The 24,493-nt window shown below is 44.3% G+C and overlaps 1 protein-coding gene across 4 annotated transcripts in view; it reads right to left on the bottom strand.

Moving 5' to 3' along the window:
• Positions 1 to 233: 233 nt before the first annotated feature.
• Positions 234 to 24,493, bottom strand: part of LOC106585046 (histone-lysine N-methyltransferase NSD3) — a 33,110-nt gene continuing 8,850 nt past the window's right edge. For 2 of the 4 annotated variants that reach the window (XM_014170797.2, XM_014170796.2), the window contains exons 12-24: positions 24,154 to 24,357; positions 23,842 to 24,021; positions 21,086 to 21,232; positions 18,988 to 19,144; positions 18,364 to 18,566; positions 18,072 to 18,184; positions 17,462 to 17,608; positions 17,234 to 17,356; positions 13,102 to 13,218; positions 11,265 to 11,406; positions 11,046 to 11,152; positions 1,133 to 1,337; positions 234 to 969 (exon numbers count right to left, since the gene is read on the bottom strand). In XM_014170797.2, coding sequence (XP_014026272.1) covers positions 689 to 969; positions 1,133 to 1,337; positions 11,046 to 11,152; positions 11,265 to 11,406; positions 13,102 to 13,218; positions 17,234 to 17,356; positions 17,462 to 17,608; positions 18,072 to 18,184; positions 18,364 to 18,566; positions 18,988 to 19,144; positions 21,086 to 21,232; positions 23,842 to 24,021; positions 24,154 to 24,357 — 2,126 coding nt within the window. In that variant the 3' untranslated portion in view covers positions 234 to 688. The remainder of the gene's footprint in view (positions 970 to 1,132; positions 1,338 to 11,045; positions 11,153 to 11,264; positions 11,407 to 13,101; positions 13,219 to 17,233; positions 17,357 to 17,461; positions 17,609 to 18,071; positions 18,185 to 18,363; positions 18,567 to 18,987; positions 19,145 to 21,085; positions 21,233 to 23,841; positions 24,022 to 24,153; positions 24,358 to 24,493) is intronic. The other 2 variants (XM_014170799.2, XM_014170800.2) reach the window with 2 other exon arrangements.

Here is a 24,493-nt window from a genome sequence, read left to right on the forward strand (position 1 = left end):
CGGAATATAGTGTGATCCTGAAAATTGCACAAATCTATTTTCTTCTCGTTGTGAAAGGAGAGCAAGATAGGGATCGATGGATCATGTCTGGAGTGATGAGGGTGGTAGGAGTGTTGGGCCTGACTCTGCTGGCTCACCAACACACAGCAAAGCCTTCTGGGGACATGAAGCAGCCCCTGGCAACGGGCCACTAGCAACCCCAGTACACAGGAAGTAAACAAAGAGAAAAGCAGCATGTTGGAAAAAGGTTTAAACCCCCTCTCCATCCCCCTCACGGAGTTCTTCAAAGTGCCGGTAACCAATGACATAACACTGAGAATCCACACTTGTAGAAATGACAGAATCACACTGAAGTGGTGAAACAAACACTGGTTATTTGGGGTGATGTGCGGCACACCTCTCAATCTCCCCTTGCCCTCTCCTCCACGCCCAAAATCCTTAGATAGAGGAGCTCTGCTCCGCTCTCTGACATAGAACCACTGACTACTCACACCAAGTCTGCGCCTGTCAGTCCTTCGGTCTGTCAGTCATTCTGTCCAGCCCATGGGAATATCAGGTGTAACTGTTGGCTGCAGTTCTGGTCTCTTTCACTTTATGGCACATCTCTAATCACACCCTCTTCCCCATAGGTATAGTGCTCCATTTCTAGTGCACTATTTTAGGGAAAAGGGTGCGATTTGAGACAGCTTTACTCTCGGTCCTGCTGGCTGGGCTCCTCCTCGGGGTCCTCTGGCTCTTCTTTGATACTGACCGTACCAGGGTGGTGTGTGTGAGTATGTGGGGGGTTGGCGTTGGGGCCCAGGGGGCTGAGGGGGTTGTGGTTGGAGCAGCAGGGGCGACCCTCCAGGGTAGAGGGGGTGAGAGCTCCCCCCTCATGTTGCCGGCAGAAGGAGCGAGGGCAGAAGTCACAGAGCGCTGAGGCTGGGACACCACACACACTGCAGTCATGCCATGGGCACTCCCAACGACCTACACACACACACACACACACACACACACACACACACACACACACACACACACACACACACACACACACACACACACACACACACACACACAGAGACGTTATTAACGTATAGACACACACACCCCCCACACACACCCACCCCCACACACACCCACAGCATACCATATGGGGGTTTGGTGAGGTTGAGACACAGCAGGTGATAAGCTTTAAGACAGTCCTTCTTGTCACATATGACCAGCTCCCCTCCCTCTCCGCAGCAGAAACAGAAGTACTCATGTGTGCGCTTCCCTTCCGGTCGCAGCTTACGCTTCTTGGGCTTCAGCTTAGCGTTCCTCGCCTTCTCCTCCTTCTCCATCACCACTGCACTCTGACAGACAGAAAAACAACGTCATAAACAATCGGCTCAGATGATACTTTTTTATTGTGTGACTATTATAATTTGTTTTGTTATAATGGGGGCGGGGGGTTAAAAAGGTACAATATAGAAATTAATATAATTTCATATTTCGTTTGTATTCACCTGTGGGCCGCCATCTTTTTTAAGGTACACAAAGTATTGATCATTATGATCATATTATAGAGTTAAACTCATACATTTAGTATGTAAAGGAAAATAAACTAAAAATGAGTCTCTCATCCCAATCCCGCTGATCACACATGGAGCGGTGCTTTCCGGCGCTCAACATCCTTTCCAACCGCTCTGCTAAAAACCTCTCCTCACTCAAAGCACAAAAACACTGCAGCTTCAAATTCGCTCCATTCGTTAAAATCACAATTTAACCAACACCCATCTATTTTAGTGACTACCTGGACCTACCATTTGGTTTTGAAGTAGCCTATGGAAACCAAACCATATGATTTGAATGAAAAGTATTTGAATTAACATGAAAAGGTGACTGTCAGAAGCGCTCATCATTTCATAGGCTACATGTCTTATTAAACAGCATATAAACACTCTAAATTGGGCAGGAGCCACACAGGTAGCCTAAGAAGGAACGAAAATTAATTATTTACGCTATATTATTTAAATTATTTCAAGGCTATAGCCTACAAAGAAACAAATTGGGAAGCATTTGCGAGTGCGACACACTAGGCTGGCAGGGACATTAAGAGCTCAGCATTTAAACAAAATGTTGTATTAAATCATCATAACTGCACATATAGGCTGTAACTTACTTAGAACTAAATACAAATGAAAGGAAACATGTCTTATTAGGCTCTGTCTACAGTGCCTTTGAATTCATTTTTGGAAACCTGAGTTTGGCCAGAGTCTGTGGGGGTTCAGGGTCATGTGATGGTGACTGGAGAGCAGACCAGCAGTAGAGAATATCCTCTCCTCACTTAAAGAGCCACTGGGGATGCTGAACACCCTTCAGACCACTCAGGCCAGGCTGGGCAGGGATGCAGAGTTTTATTTTTCTATAGGGAGGCCTAAAGGGCTTTAGGTAAAATAACCCTATCAAAACAGAAAGCTCCTTGAAAGAGGTAATATTTTTTTAAAAAATCAATGATGGCCTATTGTATAGTTAATAGAACGGAAATGAGCTGAACTTTTAAGAGATCAGATTTTTTGTTTATAAATACTTTGCTATAATGACACACTTAGCTAGATACCCACCTCTTTCCTTTCTGTTAGCATGTGCACATAGTAAGTACACCATCATGCTTTTGGGATACCGGTCTTTTCAAATACCACAATGACTATTTAGTTGTGGACACTACATTACCGCACTACCTCTCTTGCTCCTCCTCATCTTTGTAAGTCACCTTGATTTTTCACCTTTGTGTTTTATCAGATTATTTATGAAAATATTTAGCAAACTCCATGACAGTAGCTACAGCAACAGGCTATAACAGCACACAAGTAGACTAGACTACAAATGCATGCTGGATATGCCCAGCTCGTGAATTGAGAGCTACTGTGGTAAATTCAATTGATTGGACGTGATTTGGAAAGGCACACAGTTGACAGTGCATGTCAGAGCAAAAACCAAGCCATGAGGTCGAAGGAATTGTCCGTAGAGCTCCGAGACAGGATTGTGTCGAGGCACAGATCTGAGGAAGGGTACCAAAAACTGTCTGCAGCATTGAAGGTCCCCAGAACACAGTGGCCTCCATCATTATTAAATGGAAGTAGTTTGGAACCACCCTGACTCTTACTAGAGCTGGCTGCCCAGCCAAACTGAGCAATCAGGAGAGAAGGGCCTTGGTCAGGAAGGTGACCAAGAACCCGATGGCCACTCTGACAGAGCTCCAGAGTTCCTCTGTGGAGAATAAGGACAACCATCTCTGCAGCACTCCACCAATCATAGGAGTCCTCTTACATTTCTGAACTTTACAGTCCTATGGATCAAGCAACTATGAAAAAGGTATGTTCTCTCCCTCAGTTATGCACATAAACAACATGGTCAATAACTAATGCTTTCCAGAGCAAGATGAGATAAAATTAAATGAAGGAAAATACGATAAACTTTTATAGCTAGTTGGCCGTCAAAATTGCACTGAAACGATGGGGAATGGTAGCCTCCTCGTCTTCCTGCAGCTTGCCTGGCAATGCATGCTTGTCCCAACCAAGCACCTAAGCTAACTGGCTAAAGTTAGCTAGCTAGATACTTCCAGACACAAATGAGAGAACACCTCACTGACTATTTTACTCGCCGTAGCAGAGCTGGTTAGGCTGTTTACATGTTATCTAGAGCCTTCTTGACCATAACTTTTTTTGTTGCATGTTCGTAAATTAAATCAGGTGTTCTGAAATTGGAGTAGATAGCCTGTGTGAATTTGCGAACGCAAGAGATATGCTAACTGGATAACAGTCGTTAAAGTTTTTGCTAACTAACCAAATGACACCTGCATCTCTAGCTGTGTATAGACATGTAAAAACTATATGAGGGGAAAAAGTCAGTCACTCACCCACTTCTCCAATGGCAAGATATGACATCCTCCTTGCAGCTAGCTAGTTATTTAGCTAACGTTAGGCTCCGTGTTTTTAGCTTGCTACATAAATAGATACGCTAGCCTATTAGCCACGTTATGACTGACTTGTGATCATTGCCCTTGCTAGTTTGATTGTATTGACATTTCTAGCCTTAGTTACATTCGTAAGTTTTTGTCAAGAATATTGAGTCATTGAAACTGCATCCATCTATTCTGCCAACATGGAATGTTGAGTCAAATATAATCTATTTTTAAAAGCTCTGATAAAGTTGGCTTTGTAGCATTTACTGGTAATTTGATATTTTTGACTGATATTATGATTGCCGATATGAAACGAACAGACAAAGTAGTTAAAATGCTGTCAGTTCCACTTTCAACTTTAGGTCACAGGTTACTTTGTGTGCTAAAGGTGAAATGTTTTTTGCAACGGGAAGTAATAGTTGTACATTTAGATTGGGAAATGGTTAATGGTTGTGTTTTTGTATTCTTATGATTGGGACCTACTGGCTTATTATGTCCGAGTTTATGGACTGCTTATCCTTTAACATTATGCTGTGTGTGACTGCTGTCTTTTCATCGGCCCTATGCAGTGGTGTAGTGTGGCCTGGAGAATTAGGTGTACAAAAATGTTGCTCAAAAGTTTCCAAATGGCCCGCCCAGCAAAGGAAAGGCACCATGTGTGAAAAATCCAGTTTAAAAAAAAAAGAGTTTTCCTATTGATTTTCACTCTCAAAAATCTCGTTTTTTTCATAGAAAAGAATAATGATTGTCTAAGTCCACAACAATGCTTAAACCACATCAATCTGATTGGGTGGGCCTGTCAGGACCTGGTTTCCCAGTGGGTTGCCCTCAGTCCACCCAGGCCCATCCGTGTCTACACCCCTGATGCAAACAGGGCATGATGACAATTGCGCATCACAAATAGCCTATTAACCAACACTTTGGACTAAACTTTTTCAATACCTGGTTTGCATAGCCATTGTTGCCTTAGTTAGCATTTACTGGTAGATATAAGTTGAAACGTCTTTCCTACCCTACCGGCTACCGATGTCATTGTTCTGTGAGCTACTCCATGCCAAAACCAGCTGAGAGCTGCACACTCTTGCTGCCTGCAGATTATATTCTGCTGAAACTAGGATGTGTGCAGCCTTTGCGATTGTGTAGGCTACTCTGTGCATGATTTCCCTATTGTACTACATAATTGATAAGTCGTATACCTCCACTGCACTAGATACGCATCAGTAGGGATCAAGAAGTGAGTATATGCAATGCCCACTGAAAAAAGTGCTTATACGGTTTATTCCTGCATATAGCCTCCACAATATCACTGGCCATTTGTGTTTTACAAAAAGTGCACTCTCCTACATGAGTGCGCTGGTATTACCTAGGGCTGTTGCAGTGACCGTGTTACCACCACACAGGCGGTCACGAGTCATGATGGCAGTCAAATTCCATGTGACCTTTAGTCATGGTAATTAGGCTTCTGCAAGCTCTGATGCTGCTGATGATCATTAGTAGCCTACCAAACATGCTAACTATACAATTGTGTGAGAAAACAGATTAATAGGCTCTATTAAAAAGAGGAGGATCCGATCAGCATTCTATAGGCTAGGCCTACGATATTTATTTCTCAACTTTCCTAATATTAAGCACATTGCTTATCTTTACAGGAGTAAGCCTACCTGGCTGGCATGAAAATGAGCCACGGGAACAGCGTCCTCCATTCACTATTTAAGTGCATAGATGACATGTATTTTTTCCCCTGCCCATGTTTTTGAGACAGGGGCATGATAACGGTCCATTTTAAATCAAAACTAATTTCACACACATATTATTTAGTATATCAAGAATAGTCTGATGGGTGAAAATATTAGCCTATCACTTGTGAATGATATATTATCACTTGTGAATGATGCCCAGCTTAAGGCAAGAAACAACGCCTTTTTTTTCAAATCATAGTTCTTTTAAACGTATATTTAACTTGCCAAGTCAGTTAAGAACAAATTCGTATTTTCAATGACGGCCTAGGAACACTGGGTTAACTGCCTTGTTCAGGGGCAGAAAGACAGATTTTTACCTTGTCAGCTCGGGGATTCGATCTTGCAACCTTTCGGTTACTAGTCCAACACTCTAACCACTAGGCTACCTGCCGCCCAGGTAGCCTAGCCCATAGGCCTAATAACATCTTAAAATTAAGCACATTAATCCGCTTTACAAGAGGTGTAGAGCCTAACTGGCATAAATAAGCAGAGTGTGAATTTCAAGTTTGGGGAAGATCATTTATAAAAATAATGCACCTTTATAATAAAAGCATTACATGCATAATCGCATTTGCAGTCACTTTTAATAATTGTGTTTTCCCATTAGCACTTATACTGCCGTGTGCGCATTGCTGCGCTTATAAATGTGCAGAAATAGCCTAGTTTATCAACATTTTAAGCTAAAGTATTTTTTTATGCTAGTGGTTGAATTAATTTGGGATCTCACATCCCACAACTGTCCCAGACTATGTTTGGTATATTTATTTCTCGCACAGAATAGGTCAACGTTTGTACTATGAGTAGATTGACATAGGTTAGTGCTGTTCGTTAGGCCTACTCATCTTGTTGGCTGACGAAAAGTAAATGTGGACAGTTCTTCCAATATATTCAAAATGCATCTCAGAATTGGATAAGGACGCCCGCAGTTGCATCCCTGATGTGTCTGTCTTCACTTGTAGCCTGTGAGAAAGACCTAATCACGTGATGGAGAGCCATGTGAGTGAGAGGTGCTTTGGAGCACGCAGCACTCTGGGCCAAGGGCACAACGGCCACTGGCCGCAAAAGGTATGGATTGTTTTAGGATGCATTACGGCCACACAAAGGGGAGGCCTCTGTGAAATTCGAGGCATTATCAAGTGCTTGTCAAATTGTGAATGAGAAACTGATGATGTGTGTACAGCCTGCGCAAAGAACAAAGCAGAGCTCATGCCTTTCAAGCAACTTTTTTCATATCATCATTAGAGTCGCATCATGCAGTCTTACAATGTATTAAAAATTTAAACATATAGCCCAACGTTTGTAGAACTAAAGTCACATTAATAACTCTAAATTAAGCATATACGAGTACCTATTTCTTTGTTAAAGCTCAACACAGAAAAGCCGCATGTGCGCACTCCCTCAAATCTTTTGGAGAAAATATTTATATTTTATTCAGCTTTGTTCAATTGTATTCTTCATACTATAAAATAATGCCACAGAATTCTAAACAAATCTTGTCTGCTAAATTAACTACTTTAGCCAACAGCCATTTGGCATAGCCAGATCAGGACCTAACAAAGACAACTCAGAGTATGCTATTCTGTTCTCCTGAAATAGACTACATTTTCTTCATATCATGCTTCTTTAGATCTGTCTAAAATAAATTGTGGATTTATTGTGGCGTTGTTGGCTATATTACATGGATTTATTAAGACTTTTTAAAAATGTAGATGTTCCAAAGGTCTGCATCAGTGGCTTGTAGGCTGTATGTGGAAGCCAGGAGATGCTTAATGTGTTTATGTTAAATAACGGTCAATTATCGTGAGACTGACAGTTATTTGCTTGACAACCACCGGCTGACGAAATGTTGTTACCACCACAGCCCTAGTATTACGGTTGCAGTCCTTGCAGAATCACAAACCTGTCACACACTGAAGGCCTATAGGTTCGCCACTGCGCAAACATGTCTATAATAGATATGAAGACTGTTAAGCTACTGTAATAATGATTCAAGAATATTTGGCTTGGCTTAGAGTTTTTATGCGCTGACTGAATGGAAGCTGATAATTAATAGTTGTTTTACTCCGCTTGTCTCGGGAAGAAATGACAAGTCCTCACTGTCCGAGACCGAGTTAAGACCGAGTACAAATGTATCCGACACTGACACTCAATATGTAATATGTGGTCTCGAGACGGAACTTGAGAACAGTCTACAACACTACAATAAACCTACCTATTCTACTTGTAGAATCGCAATGCTCGTCACTGACCAACAACTTGACTTTGAGCCAATCGGAGAGCACGATCCCTCATGTGGGGGAGACAAAAAAATAAAAACATGTCAATAAAAAAGGGCATTTTCTCCGTACATCCATAGATGAGCCAGTCACACTTAATAAGCACTCTTACGGGAAAAATATTGCAGTCAGAGTGCAGAATTACTGCAGTACACTGCAGTATAACTGCAGCTAGTATGCAATTACTGTGTCCAAAATACCACAGTCGACTGCAGTTACTGCAGTTTTACTGCAGTTTCAAAACAAAAGGGGCAATGTAGGCTATGGGATGGTAGCTAGCTAAGTGCAGATGCAATGTACACAACACTAAATACTTCCTCCAAGCTAGCTAACCACTGTAGCTAGTATTGACATAATTAAATCACAATGGATTAGCTAGCTTCCATGAAACAGCTGCCTGTGTTAGCTACAGAGCTAGTTCAGTGTCGCTAGCTAGTGAATATGTTAACGTTAGCTAAATATTTGGCTATGGGGGCTGGCACTGGCAGTATGGGATTATTGCAGTATGGGATTATTGCGAGTGAATTAAATAGTTTCTTCATCATCTTGCTAGGTAGTCATCTAGCTGTGGCCATCTGGCTAGTATCAACACGGGATTTCTACAAAATACCAACATTAACGCAGATGGCTTGGAATCAGACTATAAACAATGCGCACAGATATGCAAGGCCAAACAGCGCTACTGCCACATTCTGGTTTGATTATTTTAGCATGGCTGAGTGGCTGACGACTTCCAAGGTCTTTGGAAGAGATTGACTGTTGACACTCTGTTCAGAAATGCTAAGAACTGTCGGCAGGCAAACGTTTGACAATCCTACCCGTGTGTCTGAGCTATAAGATATGTAAATAGTCAACGGAGGATAAACGTTTTTTAACAAACCCACTTTGGTCTGTGTGGACCAATTTGGGTAAGTAAGTCTCGAGACGGGAAGACAACATTTTGGAAAATAGTTTAATATCAGTTTATTAAATATGCGAAATTAGCGTTGTATTCACATCTCTCCCAAATGAACCTTTGTGAACGGCTGTGTTAATCATTGAACATTAGTGGACCTAATTGATTCCAACATTTTAATTACACCTTAGGGGGAATACCCTCCCATCCAGGTGATTTGCCTTTTCATGCTATCCAATGCTCATTTGAGTTCATTGAGAACGATTTGGGCTCCCGGGGAGGTGGCTTCCTATGTTTAGGATGAACAAATCAGAGGTGTACAGTTCTTTATAGAAGTGAGAGAATCTTTGATTAATTTTGGTTCTGATAGTAATTCCCCGGTTTCAGATTCAATTGTTGCTGTATCAGCTAATTGATCATTACTGTGTAGCTTGTTGGCCAGTAAATGACTAGGACAATTACCATGGAAGTAATGGTTGAGTCTAACTCCATGGATGGCAATTTCTGCTCTCTGTCTTACCAATACATAGATGGAAATGCAGTTGTATTATCTTGAATAAAACCTTTGGTTGCATCACATAGAATCCGGGGTTCATCGACTGAATCTTTATTGATCATTAAGAATTCATTTTGTTCAATTTCAAATTGATCACAGAACGTAGGATTTTCTAGTAATGAAACGTCATCTTGTTGCTCTTTTAGGAGATTCAGAAATGTGTCATTGGCAGTAGTACTATTTTATTAATTGTGGAAAATAGATGTGTAGATAATATAAAATCGATTGGGGAGAATGTTTTATGCCTGTTTGAGTAGAAAATGTACTTGTTAGCTTTTGGATTATGTGCTTCCAACATGAGGTTGTAATCAGAGTATACTGTATGTTGGAGAGCCTTGGTTGCGTGTGGATTGTAGTTGGTCTTATTCGATTTAGCCCGCATGTCCAAAATGGCGTTCATGTCAGTCCCAATAAGCAGGTGGAATTCAGTTAATTCTAACACTATACTGTTCAGAGAATCAAAAAACATAGGATCATATGAATTTGTAGCATACACATTAATAAAGGCAATTTTCTTTCCATTATGGATACATTTAAGGAAAGTGATTCTGCCTTTTTGGTCTTCGCCTTTACCCAATTGGCCAATCTGCAGCTACATCCCACTACTGGCTTGCTTCTGAAGCTAAGCATGGTTGGTCCTGGTCAGTCCCTGGATGGGAGACCAGATGCTGCTGGAAGTGGTGTTGGAGGGCCAGTAGGAGGCACTCTTTCCTCTGGTCTAAAAACAATATCCCAGTGCCCCAGGGCAGTGATTGGGGACAGTTCCTTGTGTAGGGTGCCATCTTTCGGATGAGACATTAAACGGGTGTCCTGACTCTCTGAGGTCATTAAAGACCCCATGGCACTTATCGTAAGAGTAGGGGTGTTAACCCTGGTGTCCTGGCTAAATTCCCAATCTGGCCCTCACACCATCATGGCCACCTAATCATCCCCAGCTTACAATTGGCTCATTCATCCTCCCTCCTCTCCCCTGTAACTATTCCCCAGGTTGTTGATGTAAATGAGAATGTGTTCTAAGTCAACATACCTAGTAAAATAAAAAGATTGGGGTTGAATTTCTTATCTATGATTACACCTTTTATTTGGGGCTGATGATAAAGCAGCCAGTTTATACAAATGGTTGTGTGTTTTTTGGAGCATTGCTGTATAAATTTGGTTTATTGCTGGGATATCAAGACAGCTGGAACGTTTGATAGGACAATTTAGGCCTTTCAAATTCCAAGATAGAATAGCTAGTGTTGACATTGTTTTTCAGACAGGAAAGTTATTTTAATGATATAATTGTTAGCTTTACAGTTGATAAGCCCATGGATGTGTAACAAAAAGCAGGACCCACAGGGAAACTCACCCATCGGACGTTCCCACCCAGAACCCCCCCCCACCGTAAAAATCCCCAACCACCTCAGCCGCCGCAGTGGCAGCCTTACACATGGAGTCTCTTAAGCAGCATATTTTTTTTAGGACTTGAGGTATTATAAAAAATAGAGAGAGAAGTGTTACAAGCCTTAAGCCAGCTTCTATAGTTCTATACAACATTGCAGACAAACCATGGACAGAAGGGTTCTACGGTGGGACACCAGAAAACATGTTACTTGATTCCTACATGATACAGTCATAATAAGGAGAGAGAGAATGTGGGTGTGTCCCGTACCGTAGGCCGCACCCCCAGGAAGCCAGAGCAGTTCTCAGCTCCACAGTGACACGACGACCTTCTATTCCCCACCAAGTCCAGGTTGTAGTTAAACGTCAACTCAGTGCCTGCAGAACACACATGATTATAGTTAAATGTCAGCTCTGTGTCTGCGGGAGAGATGAGATGAGATCGATCAATCACCAAAATTACAGAACATGTGCGTGTCGCTCTCCTCACCAGCCTCTATGTCACACAGGGTGAAGAGCCCTATTCGTACATCTCCATTGACGGTCCATTTCTGTGTCTCACAGTTGGGGCTGCAACTGTGGTTAATGAAGCGAGAGGAGTTCCCTTTGGGCCCCGCGTCTATCACCCGGTCCTGAGGAACACACACACAGACAGACAGACAGACAGACAGACAGACAGACAGACAGACAGAGACACACACACACACACACACACACACACACACACACACACACACACACACACACACACACACACACACACACACACACACACACACACACACACACACACACACACACACAGCAAATATATGAACACTACTGAAAAGAGAGAGATCGGAAAGCAATCGGAAAGTATTCAGACCCCTTGACTTTCTCCACATTGTTACTTTACAGCCTTATTCTAAAATTGATTACATCGTTTTTTTCGCCTCATCAATCTACACACAATACCCCATAATGACAAAGCAAAAACAGGTTATACATTTTTGCAAATGTATAATTATTTTAAATAAATAAATAAATAAAATACAAAAATATATATATATATATATATTTTTTTAATACATTTGCAAAAATGTATAACCTGTTTTTGCTTTGTCATATATATATATATATAATTTAAATAAGTATTCAGACCCTTTACTTAGGACTTTGTTGAAGCACCTTTGGCAGCGATTACAGCCTTGAGTCTTGTTGGGAATGATGCTACAAGCTTGGCATACCTGTATTTGGGGAGTTTGTCCCATTCTTCTCTGCAGATCCTCTCAAGCTCGGTCAGGTTGGACGGGGAGCGTCGCTGCACAGCTATTTTCAGGTCTCTCCAGAGTTGTTCGAACGGGTTCAAGTCAGAAGCCACTCCTACGTGGTCTTGGCTGTGTGCTCAGGGTCGTTGTCCTGTTGGAAGGTGAACCTTCGCCCCAGTCTGAGGTCCTGAGCACTCTGGAGGAGGATCTCTCTGTACTTTGCTCCGCTCATCTTTCCCTCGATCCTGACTAGTCTCCCAGTCCCTGCCGCTGAAAAACATTCCCACAGCATGATGCTGCCACCACCATGCTTCACCGTAGGGATGGTATTGGCCAGGTGATGAGCTGTGCCTGGTTTCCTCCAGACGTGACGCTTGGCATTCAGGCCAAAGAGTTCAATCTTGGTTTCATCAGACCAGTGAATCTTGTTTCTCATGGTCAGAGAGTCCTTTAGGTGCCTTTTTGGTGGAGTGCTGCAGAGAAGGCGGCTGACCTTCTGGAAGGTTCTCCCATCTCCATAGAGAAACTCTGGAGCTCTGTCAGAGTGACCATCGGGTTCTTGGTCACCTCCCCAACCAAGGCCCTTCTCCATCGATTGCGCAGTTTAGCCAGGCTGCTAGCTCTAGAAAGAGTCTTGGTGGTTCCAAACGTCTTCTATTTATAGACAGGTCTGTGCCTTTCCAAATCATGTCCAATCAATTGAATTTACCCCAGGTGGACTCCAATCAATTTGTAGAAACATCTCAAGGATGATCAATGGAAACAGGATCCACCTGAGCTCAATTTAGAGTCTCATAGTAAAGGGTCTGAATACTTATGTAAAAAAAGGTATTTCTGTTTTTATTTGGAATACATTTGCAAACATTTCTAAAAACCAGTTTTTCACTTTGTCATTATGGGGGTAGTGTGTAGATTGATGAGGAATTGTTTTAATTTAATCAATTTTAGAATAAGGCTGTAATGTAACAAAGGGGGCTGAATACATTCAGAATGCACTGTATGTATTACTGGTCATGAGGTGGAGAGGTCAAGTAAAGGAGACCATTCCAGACTGTTGGGACACAGCCTGTACGTCGTTACCTTGGTGAGGGTGAGCATGTAGAAGTCAGTCACACGGTTCTCATGAGCGCGTTTGATTCGCTGCTGGCACTCTTCTGAATCTATCACCTCTCCCACGTACTCTGTCACAAAATCTCCCTGCGGAAGAGAGACAGACGACATAAGATACATTACTTACAACAAAGCATATCTGTGGTATATATATTTTAAAAAAGACACATATGTTGCAGATGTTATTGCCGGTGCAGCGAAATGCTTATGTTTCTAGCACTAACAGAGCAGTTATACCTAACAATGCAAAACAATACACACAAATCCCCAAAATAAAAAGAAAGGAATTAAGAAATATCAGAATGAGAAATGTCAGAGTCCAGAATATAAATACATATGATGGTGTGTATAGACATGGACAGTATATGAATACAAAATGTGTGTACAGTAGTAGTTATACAGGATGAGACCTGACTAGAATACAGTATAGACAAATGAAGTGGGTAAAACAGTATGTAAACATTATTAAAGTGACTAGTGTTCAATGACTATGTACATAGGGCAGCAGTCTCTAATGTACAGGGTAGAGTACCGGGTGGTAGCTGGCTAGTAACAGTGACTAAGTTCAGGGCAGGGTACTGGGTGGTAGCCTGCTAGTAACAGTGACTAAGTTCAGGGCAGGGTACTGGGTGGTAGCCGGCTAGTAACAGTGACTAAGTTCAGGGCAGAGTACCGGGTGGTAGCTGGCTAGTAACAGTGACTAAGTTCAGGGCAGGGTACTGGGCAGTAGCTGGCTAGTAACAGTGACTAAGTTCAGGGCAGGGTACTGGGTGGTAGCTGGCTAGTAACAGTGACTAAGTTCAGGGCAGGGTACCGGGTGGTAGCTGGCTAGTAACAGTGACTAAGTTCAGGGCAGGGTACTGGGTGGTAGCTGGCTAGTAACAGTGACTAAGTTCAGGGCAGGGTACTGGGTGGTAGCTGGCTAGTAACAGTGACTAAGTTCAGGGCAGGGTACCGGGTGGTAGCCTGCTAGTAACAGTGACTAAGTTCAGGGCAGGGTACTGGGTGGTAGCTGGCTAGTAACAGTGACTAAGTTCAGGGCAGGGTACTGGGTGGTAGCCTGCTAGTAACAGTGACTAAGTTCAGGGCAGGGTACTGGGTGGTAGCCTGCTAGTAACAGTGACTAAGTTCAGGGCAGGGTACTGGGTGGTAGCTGGCTAGTAACAGTGACTAAGTTCAGTGCAGGGTACTGGGTGGTAGCTGGCTAGTAACAGTGACTAAGTTCAGGGCAGGGTACTGGGTGGTAGCTGGCTAGTAACAGTGACTAAGTTCAGGGCAGGGTACTGGGTGGTAGCTGGCTAGTAACAGTGACTAAGTTCAGGGCAGGGTACTGGGTGGTAGCCTGCTAGTAACAGTGACTAAGTTCAGGGCAGGGTACTGGGTGGTAGCCGGCTAGTAACAGTGACTAAGTTCAGGGCAGGGTACTGGGTGGTAGCTGGCTAGTAACAGTGACTAAGTTCAGGGCAGGGTACTGGGTGGTAGCTGGCTAGTAACAGTGACTAAGTTCAGGGCAGGGTACTGGGTGGTAGCTGGCTAGTGACAGTGACTAAGTTCAGGGCAGGGTACTGGGTGGTAGCCTGCTAGTAACAGTGACTAAGTTCAGGGCAGGGTACTGGGTGGTAGCCTGCTAGTAACAGTGACTAAGTTCAGGGCAGGGTACTGGGTGGTAGCCTGCTAGTAACAGTGACTAAGTTCAGGGCAGGGTACTGGGTGGTAGCTGGCTAGTAACAGTGAATAAGTTCAGGGCAGGGTACTGGGTGGTAGCTGGCTAGTAACAGTGACTAAGTTCAGGGCAGGGTACTGGGTGGTATCTGGCTAGTAACAGTGACTAAGTTCAGGGCAGGGTACTGGGTGGTAGCTGGCTAGTAACAGTGACTAAGTTCAGGGCAGGGTACTGGGTGGTAGCTGGCTAGTAACAGTGACTAAGTTCAGGGCAGGGTACCGGGTGGTAGCTGGCTAGTAACAGTGACTAAGTTCAGGGCAGGGTACCGGGTGGTAGCTGGCTAGTAACAGTGACTAAGTTCAGGGCAGGGTACCGGGTGGTAGCTGGCTAGTAACAGTGACTAAGTTCAGGGCAGGGTACTGGGTGGTAGCTGGCTAGTAACAGTGACTAAGTTCAGGGCAGGGTACTGGGTGGTAGCTGGCTAGTAACAGTGACTAAGTTCAGGGCAGGGTACTGGGTGGTAGCTGGCTAGTAACAGTGACTAAGTTCAGGGCAGGGTACCGGGTGGTAGCTGGCTAGTAACAGTGACTAAGTTCAGGGCAGGGTACCGGGTGGTAGCTGGCTAGTAACAGTGACTAAGTTCAGGGCAGAGTACTGGGTGGTAGCTGGCTAGTAACAGTGACTAAGTTCAGGGCAGGGTACTGGGCGGTAGCTGGCTAGTAACAGTGACTAAGTTCAGGGCAGGGTACTGGGCGGTAGCTGGCTAGTAACAGTGACTAAGTTCAGGGCAGGGTACTGGGCGGTAGCTGGCTAGTAACAGTGACTAAGTTCAGGGCAGGGTACTGGGCGGAAGCTGGCTAGTAACAGTGACTAAGTTCAGGGCAGGGTACTGGGCGGAGGCCGGTCACCGGTGTCTATTTAACAGTCTGATGGCCTGGAGATAGAAGCTGTTTTTCAGTCTTTTGTCTTTTGTCTCAGAAATGATGCACCTGTACCGTCTCCTCCTTCTAGATGGTAGCGGGGTTAACAGGCCGTGGCTCGGGTGGCTGAGGTCCTCGATGATTTTCTTGGCCTTCCTGTGACACCGGGTGCTGTAGATGTCCTGGAGGGCAGGTGAGTGTGCCCCTGGTGATGTGTTGGAATGACCACAGTACCCTCTGGAGAGCCCTGCAGTCAGTTGCAGATGGTGCAATTGCCATACCAGGCAGTGATATAGCCTGACAGGACATCCTCAATGCTGCATCTGTAGAAGTTTGTGGGTTTCACGGGCCAAGACAAATTTCTTCATCCTCCTGAGTTTCACGAGGCGCTGCTGCCCGCCTTCACCATGCTGTCTGTGTGGCTGGACCGTTTCAGGTTGTCAGTGAGGAACTTGAAGCTTTTCACCCTCTCCACTGCGGCCCCGTTGATGTGGATTGGGGCATGCTCTCGCTGCCGTTTCCTGAAGTCCGCGATTAGCTACTTCGTTTTGTTGACGTTGCGGGAGAGGTTACTTTCCTGGCACCACTCCGCCTCGTCGTTGTTGGTAATCAGGCCTACCACAGTTGTGTCGTCTGGAAACTTGATGATTGAGTTGAAAACGTGAGCGGTCACGCAGTCATGTGTGAACAGGCAGTACAGGAAGGCTACCGTGTTAAGGATCAGCATGGAGGAGGTGTTGTTGCCTACCTTCATCACCTGGGGTCGGTCCATCAGGAAGTCCAGGACCCAGTTGCACAGGGTGGGTTTCAGACCCAGGGCCCTATGGTGTCGAAGGCTGAGCTGTAGTTGATGAACAGCATTCTTGCATAAGGATTCCTCTTGTCCAGATGGGATAGTGCAGTGCGATGGCGATTGCGTCATCCGTGGATCTGTTGTATGCAAATTGTCGTGTGTCTAGGGTGTCAGGAAAGGTGGAGGTGATATGGTCCTTAACTAGCCTCTCAAAGCACTTCATGAAGCCAGAAGTGAGCGCTACGGGGCGATGGTTATTTAGTTCGGTTACCTTCGCTTTCTTAGGTACAGGAACAATGGCGGATATCTTGAAGCAAGTGGGGACAGCAGACTGGGATAAGGAGAGATTGAAAATGTCCGTAAACACTCCAGCCAGCTGGTCTGCACATGCTCTGAGGACACGGCTTGGGATGCCGTCTGGGCTGGCAGCCTTGCGAGGGTTAACACGCTTGAATGTCTTACTCGCATCAGCCTCGAAGGACGAGAGCTCACAGTCCTCTTGAGCGGCGGTTATTAACAATAATCTCTGATCTATACACAACACATTTGGGTCTCCAGCCCTCACCCTGTTCCTATATGAAAGGTCTGGATAGGTACAAACAATATGACTGGCTAGGTGGAGCCTTCACAGTATTGCTAATATCAGTTAACACCTAAAGATTAGGAGCTAAGGATAGAAATAGAGCTGGCCCCCACACTACGTCCACCCCAGCGCCCCTCACTCACCTTCCTGAGGGCCTGGTTGGTCTTGAGGCCCCAGCCACAACCCTCTGTTTTGATGACCTCTGTCTCGGAGTACAGACGTTTAGAGAAGCATTGGTTCTCACAGCTATCACCTGTCAGACACACCTAGGACAGGAGAACAGGGCTGATTTAACCTCCGCACGCACACGCACCCGCGCACGCACACACCCGCACACACACACCCACACCCACCCACCCACCCACACCAACCTGCGGGTGACACTCGTACTGCAGCATGCGGTTGAGACACTGGGAGTCCAGGCTGCAGGGGTGTTCGTCCGTGGGCTTACAGTTGCATCGTGGGATTTCAGACAGGTCGGCTATGTGCACCTGCACCTTCCCCACCGGCTTGTTGGACTGAAAGAGACATGACAACAATGTGTCAGCGAGGACACACCAAGACTCAGACCAACATACAAGGTCACATATGAGATCTAAAGGAGGTCTCATTCAGCTAAAAGAGACAATTCTCAGTTTGCTTGGCAAAGCAAGACTTTGTATTTATTATGGATTCCCATTAGCTGCTGCCAATGTAGCAGCTACTCTTCCTGGGGTCCAGCAAAATTAAGGCAGTTTATACAATTTAAAAAACATTATAATGCACTTCACAACAGATTAAGTGTGCACCCTCAGGCCATTACTCTACAACACAAAATACATGTATACGTGTGTGTATAGTGCGTATGTTATCATGTGTGTGGATATGCGTGTGTCCCTTCCTGTGTGTGCACGCGTGTGACTCTTCACAGTCCCAGAAGATTTGTAGGGAAGGTATGTGTTTGCAGGGTAGGGCTGTATACAGTATGACTGGATGTATTACCTTGATGAACTTGTAAGGCGGTGGTTTGCGTGAGTTGCGTTCCTGCTCTAGGGCCTCCCTGCTCTCCCTCTGGGCCTTGAGCTCCTGGAACCTACGAGCAGCCTCCTCCAGAGCTGACACACACACACGGAAGGGATGGAATGACCTTCTGCTTGTCTCACACATACTCAGGGTTAAGGCACTAGCATATCCCTCAAGAACCAACAGAGCCCAGAGCCCAGAATAGAGCCCAGAATAGAGCCCAGAATAGAGCCCAGAATAGAGCCCAGAATAGAGCCCACGGTGGCCTCACCTTTCTTGAAGGTCTTGTTGATGTTGATTTGGCCCGTGACAGGGGTCTTGTCGTTCTCCACGTAGGGGAACACACGGCCCTGGTTGATCCAGTAGTAGTCATGGGAACCAAAGAAGAAGACTGGGAAGGCTCCGATGTCGTGGCGGAGCGTCTGGATGTTGGGGGGCACCAGGCGAGGGTTACAGATCTCCGCTGGCCACCACCTGATGGGGACAGACAGGCGACGTGAGGAAAGAAAGAGCGCTGATCAGTCCATAAGATACCGCTAGCTATAAGTGTTGCCGTTTTCCTAACAATAAAGCCAAACCTCTGATTCTAAAACAAGTTCCTGAAATACATGAACCCTTCGTAGTGTACAGTAACGTGCCACTCTCATCCCGTTTCTGCATCCGGCAAACAATAATGTCGTTTCCACATATTCCCGAGTTGTGTTGTTCCTCGTCTGTAGCTTCACATTAAATATGCTCTCAGTAATATAAAGGGTAAACACCATTGGTGTTTATCCATTCAATTAATGGAGAATATTTGGAGTGTGCGATGATCATTATTATTTTTGTTTTACATACGTTTACTATACCATTAGTCAGCACCTCTCCAACAGCTTTTGGGTGTGCATCAACTCACCTGTAGTTTCCCAGTTTGACCCAGACGATTTGTTTGTAGTGGGGTTTCCTTCCTGATCTGCATTCCTTGCAGGACCACGGCCCCTCTGGCATCGCCATCTCCAAACACTCTGGGTGGAACGACGCCGGGCACAACGCACAGCACAGCAGCTTCTCTCCTGCATTGGGTGTGTGTGTGTTGTGTGTGTGTGTGTGTGTGTGTATATATATATATATAGAGAAAAGAGCAGCACAGGGTTAGAGAACATACTTCCACACCTGGACACTAGGGGCCACCACACTCTAAACCTTATCCTTAGGCATGCCAGTCATTCAACCCCTTCACTATGCACTGTGAGTAATGCTTTGCCCAAGCAGAGAGGAAGAAGCGAAGCGAAAGGGTTTACTGTATGGAGGTCAGTGAGTGTCGAATTTGATCAACAAAATATCTAATTGCTAATTTGCTACGTGAGGCTTATTTGATCAAGTTTCGTAATGGTTAGGTCGCTAGGAATGCACTGATATAAGTGGAAACGTGGCATTTCGGCAAAAAAAGAAATAAAACGACTATTGGTGCTGTGCCTGTTGTTCACTCGCGTATCTGCCCTCTCATTAGCTAGAATGGTCTCCTCCTGACTGCCTTCCATCTTTGAGGACATGTCTTTCCATTGTTAGAGCGGTCACTCGACCATCTTGTCAATACAATAGAAATGATTTGGGCCAAGTAAGTAATATTGTCTTCCAGAGAGTTGGAGGAGCCATTGTGACATTGCTTACACTCATAAGCTCCTTTTCATATGTATGGGATATGTCTAAGGATAGATATTTATTTTGAACTGGACCATCAAATGGGCCGGAAGTTACCCTTTTCCAAAGGATTCACAAAGGTGCAATAACTTGTAACTCCCACAACATAATAACTTTTGCTTTATCTATTGAAAACTATGCTGTTGTGGACACCATTTTCATAAAAGAGAGTAGTCTTCACATCACTGCTGTCCTCTGCTTTTTCCTTCCCAGTCGGTCAACAATGGTGTAATGGAATGTCTGACAGGCAGGTTTAGAGTACAAGGCCCCTTGTACAATCACCACACATGCAATAGCACCGATGATAATACAAAATCAGCAAATAAACCATAAGTCACAAAAAAAATAACAAATTACCAAAATATAAGAGGAACGGCACAAAGCTGACATGCACTCCTTCTTGTAAAGGGGGTCGATCCACTTCTCTGCAACACTATACATACCCCAGACAGTCTTCATGGAATCTCACTTAAACATGTGTTTGTGGAAGTGTTTTAAATGTCAAATGAATAACATCATTGATGAGTAATAATTCCCATTGCATGTCAGCTATAAGGATGATTGTCAGCATCTTACTCAAACATTGACAGTTTTGATTTATTGATCAAATTGATGATCTTGTGAGGAATATTATACCGGTCATGAACAATAACCTATTTGAATGTACTGCATTTTAACGCAGAATCAATATTTCTTGGAACAATTAACTCCTTAACACAGCAAAACAGGACCGCCGCAGACATCCGATCACGGTAAAGGCTGATCGCGGTACAGTGAGAGCAGCAGAGAAGCGAGGGACAATTATTTTCATTCAAAAACAGAAGTGAGCAGTTAGAAAAAGTAACTCTTCGCTTTTCTCAAAGTGCTGAAGCAGAGAAGCTGTGTTCCTCCAGCAGCAACAAGACCCCCCCCCCCCCCCCCAATACAGACAGGGCGTAAAATAACCCTGATGACAAAACCAAATGATGTTTTATGTTGCAGTGTGCTGAGGTTCGCTTATACAAATCCCCTTTTGTGTTTGTATTGGAGAGGAGTCACATTCCACAGCTTCAAAGATGAGCTTTGCTCACTTTTAATGCCGTTAACACTTTGTCAACGTGGTTCCCGGCTGAACCAGTGCATGTTAGGGTCCCTGAAAGTTTATTTTAAGCCCTGCTGTAGCGTTAATGGCAGCAGATTGTATGTTCACACGCTAGAGGCAGAACAAAGCAATAAGGAGGAACATCAAATCAACTGTGGGGAGTCTAGACACATTCAAACACATACACACGCACCAGTGGGAAAAGGGAGAGAGAGTAAAACAGTTCTGTTACCTTTCCCAATATTCTTTTTGGTAGCTGACGAAGAAGAGGGAATCATAGGTAATTTCAACTCAGCACGATTTGACTCAGTCAGAAGGTAGTGGGACTTATAGGCATATGAACTTAATATGGTGTCAGTAAGGTCCTGCACTAACAGTCCTACACAAGACACACAGGAAGAGACTGGGTGAGCCGTAATCAGACTACAGTACCCATGATTCCACAGGAGAAAAAGAACACATACACTGTTAGAACACATAAAACGAGAGAGAAACAGAGGAGTAAAAGTAAACTAAAGAGTCGTCCAACAGAACACTCCGGTTATAAGAATCAACTGCTTTTAGTAACCATGGAGACCAAAATATTTCTACACTTACAATGTACTCTGCAATCAAATTAGTTAGAAAAGTCTAATCATCCAAAACAGATGTATTTCTTGTAAGAGGAGTGCACTGTAAAAGCACAGATCAGTACATATAAAGTGTCCTCAGAAACCCCCTTGACTTTTTCCACATTTTGTTGTATTACAGCCTGGAATTAAAATGGATGAAGTTGAAATTGTGTGTCACTGGCTTAGACATAATACCCTATAATATCAAAGTAGAATAATGTTTTCAGAAATGTTTACAAATTTGTTCAAAATGAAAAGCTGAAATGTCTTAAGTCATTAAGTATTCAAGACCTTTGTTATGGCAAGCCTAAATAAATCCAGGAGTAAAAAATGTGCTTAACAAGTCACATAATAAGTTGCATGGACTCACTCTGTGTGTAATAATAGTGTTTAACACAACTTTTTTAATGACTACTTGATCTCTGTACCCAACACATACAATTATCTGTAAGGATCCTCAGTCAAGCAATTAATTTCAAACACAGATTCAACCACAAAGACCAGGGAGGTTTTCCAGGGCTTTTGCAAAGAAGGGCACCTATTGGTAGATAAAACAAATCTGACATTGAATATCCCTTTGAGCATGATGAAGTTATTAATTACACTTTTGATAGTGTATCAATACACCCAGGCACTACAAAGACAGCTGTCCTTCCTAACTCAGGTTCTGGAGAGGAAGGAAACTGCTCAGGGATTTCACCATGAGGCCAATGGTGACTTTAAAACAGTTACAGAGTTTAATGGCTGTGAAAGGAGAAAACTGAGGATGGATCAACAAATTAGTAGTTACTCCACAATACTAACCTAAATGACAGAGGGAAAATAAGGAAGCCTGTAAAGAATACAAATATTCCAAAACATGCATCCTATTTGCAATAAAGGCACTTACATAAAACTGAAGAAGAAAAAAAATAGGCAAAGAAATAAACTTGTCCAGATTACAAAGCGTTATGTTTGGGGTAAATCCAACACAACACATCACATCACGGAGTACCACTCAATATTTTCAAGCGTGATGGTAGCTGCATCATGATATGGGTATGCTTGTCATTGGCAAGGAGTCTTTTAGGATAAAAATACATGGAATAAAGCTAAGCACAGGCAACATCCGAGAGGAAAACTTAGTTCACTCTACTTTCCAACAGACACTGGAGACAAATTCACCTTTCAGCAGGACAATAACCTAAAACACAAGGCCAAATATATACCGGAGTGGCTTACCAAGACGACATTGAATGTTCCTGAGTGGCCTAGTTAGTTTTGACTTAAATCTACTTGAAAAATCGATGGCAAGACTTGAAAATGGCTGTCTAGCAATGATCAACAACCAACTTGACAAAGCTTGAAGAATAAAAAATACAAAAAGTGAAAATATTGTACAATCCAGGTGTAAAACGTTCTTAGACTACTTACCCAGAAAGACTCACTGCTGTAATCGCTGTCAAAGGTGATTCTAACATGTATTGACTGACGGGTGTGAATACTTATGTAAATTAGATATTTCTGTATTTAATTTCAGTACATTTGCAAACATGTCTGAAAACATGTTTTTACTTTGTCATATTGGGGTATTGTGTGTCGATGGGTTGAGAAAAAAATATATTTAATCCATTTTGAATTCAGGCTGTAACACAACATGTGGAATAAGTCAAGGGGTATGAATGCTTTCTAAAGGCACTGCCACATCAGGTACAAGAGACAACAGTAATGGTCAAATGTCACAAATACATTTACAAACAGGAGAATGCATCGTAACTATCATGCAGCTAGAATGAATCTCCATCACACAACTAGACAAAGTTAGACATCCAGTTCTTTGCATAGCCACGTTCACGCTACACTTAGCCCAGGGCTAACAGCCGCCTTTCCCTGGGATAGGAGACTGCGGTTTTGAGGACTACTGAGGAGCACTGAGTTGAGAAAGATCAGCCAACACCAGTAGTCTCCTGAGCTAAGCCTCCACACACATCAATTACCACTAGGGGGATAAACAAAGTTTGATTGATAGGAGAAGACTGGATTAGAGGGGATCAGATTCAGAGAGCGAGAGGGGGGGGGGGTTCTGGCTAACCCTTACACCTGAGAGAAACAGAAGGAGTTGGAGCTAGGGCTCTATTCACTCAAACACTGTGTCCAGAAGTCTCATGGGCAGGACAAAGCCACATCCCTCTCTACTGCTTCTCCTTCTGTCCTCCAGTCAAACATTGTCAAGCCACGGGGTTGAAGCCGGAAGCTTCCCTTCGGGAGACAGTGGCTCAGGGGCCCTGGTCAAAAGTAGTGCACTATATAGGGAACAGGGTGCTATTTGGGACACAGTAAGGGTGAGTGAGTCAGGGTGGGTCCCTACAGGAGGTCTAAGGTGGGAGATAGAGCTTACCTCGGGCACAGAGGAAGCACCAGTTCACATTGACGGGTGAGGAGAGGAGGCCGTTCCTCTTGGCAATGCCATGGCTGCTGCAGATCATGATGTGGTGGGTGAGGACCATGCTACCCGCTGCCACGCAGCTGTCCCCTGTGTGGTACGCAACAGGGCAGCGCAGACAACGCATCATACGTCCTGGCGATGGGAAGGAGCGACGAGTGTTAGACAAAGAGAGACTAACACCTGCATTATGTGAGGGATCATGTCAAAAGCCTGAAGTGGCTTCCGTTCCTCTCCTTCATTTGGACCAGTGTTCTGACTCCCTACCTTGGGTGGCTTGGTGCAGGTCTCTCTCCAGACAGCAGGTGGCGCAGGTATGCTGGGGGCAGCGGAACCCCCCGCCCGTACCACCCCCCACGGTGCCAGGGAGTTTACGCACGCAGTCGTCATGGTAATACCGCCCGCAGCCAACCACTGAGCAGCACAACACCTCCCCTCCCCCTGCCTTACAGCTGAAACACAAGTGAGAGCCTAGAGAGAGCAGAGAGAGAGCAGAGAGAGAGAGCGGGAGGGGGCAGAGTGAGAAAGCGGGAGGGGGCAGAGTGAGAAAGCGGGAGGGGGCAGAGTGAGAAAGCGGGAGGGGGCAGAGCGAGAAAGCGGTAGGGGG

This window comes from Salmo salar, chromosome ssa24 (genome assembly GCF_905237065.1).
Source record: "Salmo salar chromosome ssa24, Ssal_v3.1, whole genome shotgun sequence".
Classification (NCBI taxonomy): Eukaryota; Metazoa; Chordata; class Actinopteri; order Salmoniformes; family Salmonidae; genus Salmo; species Salmo salar.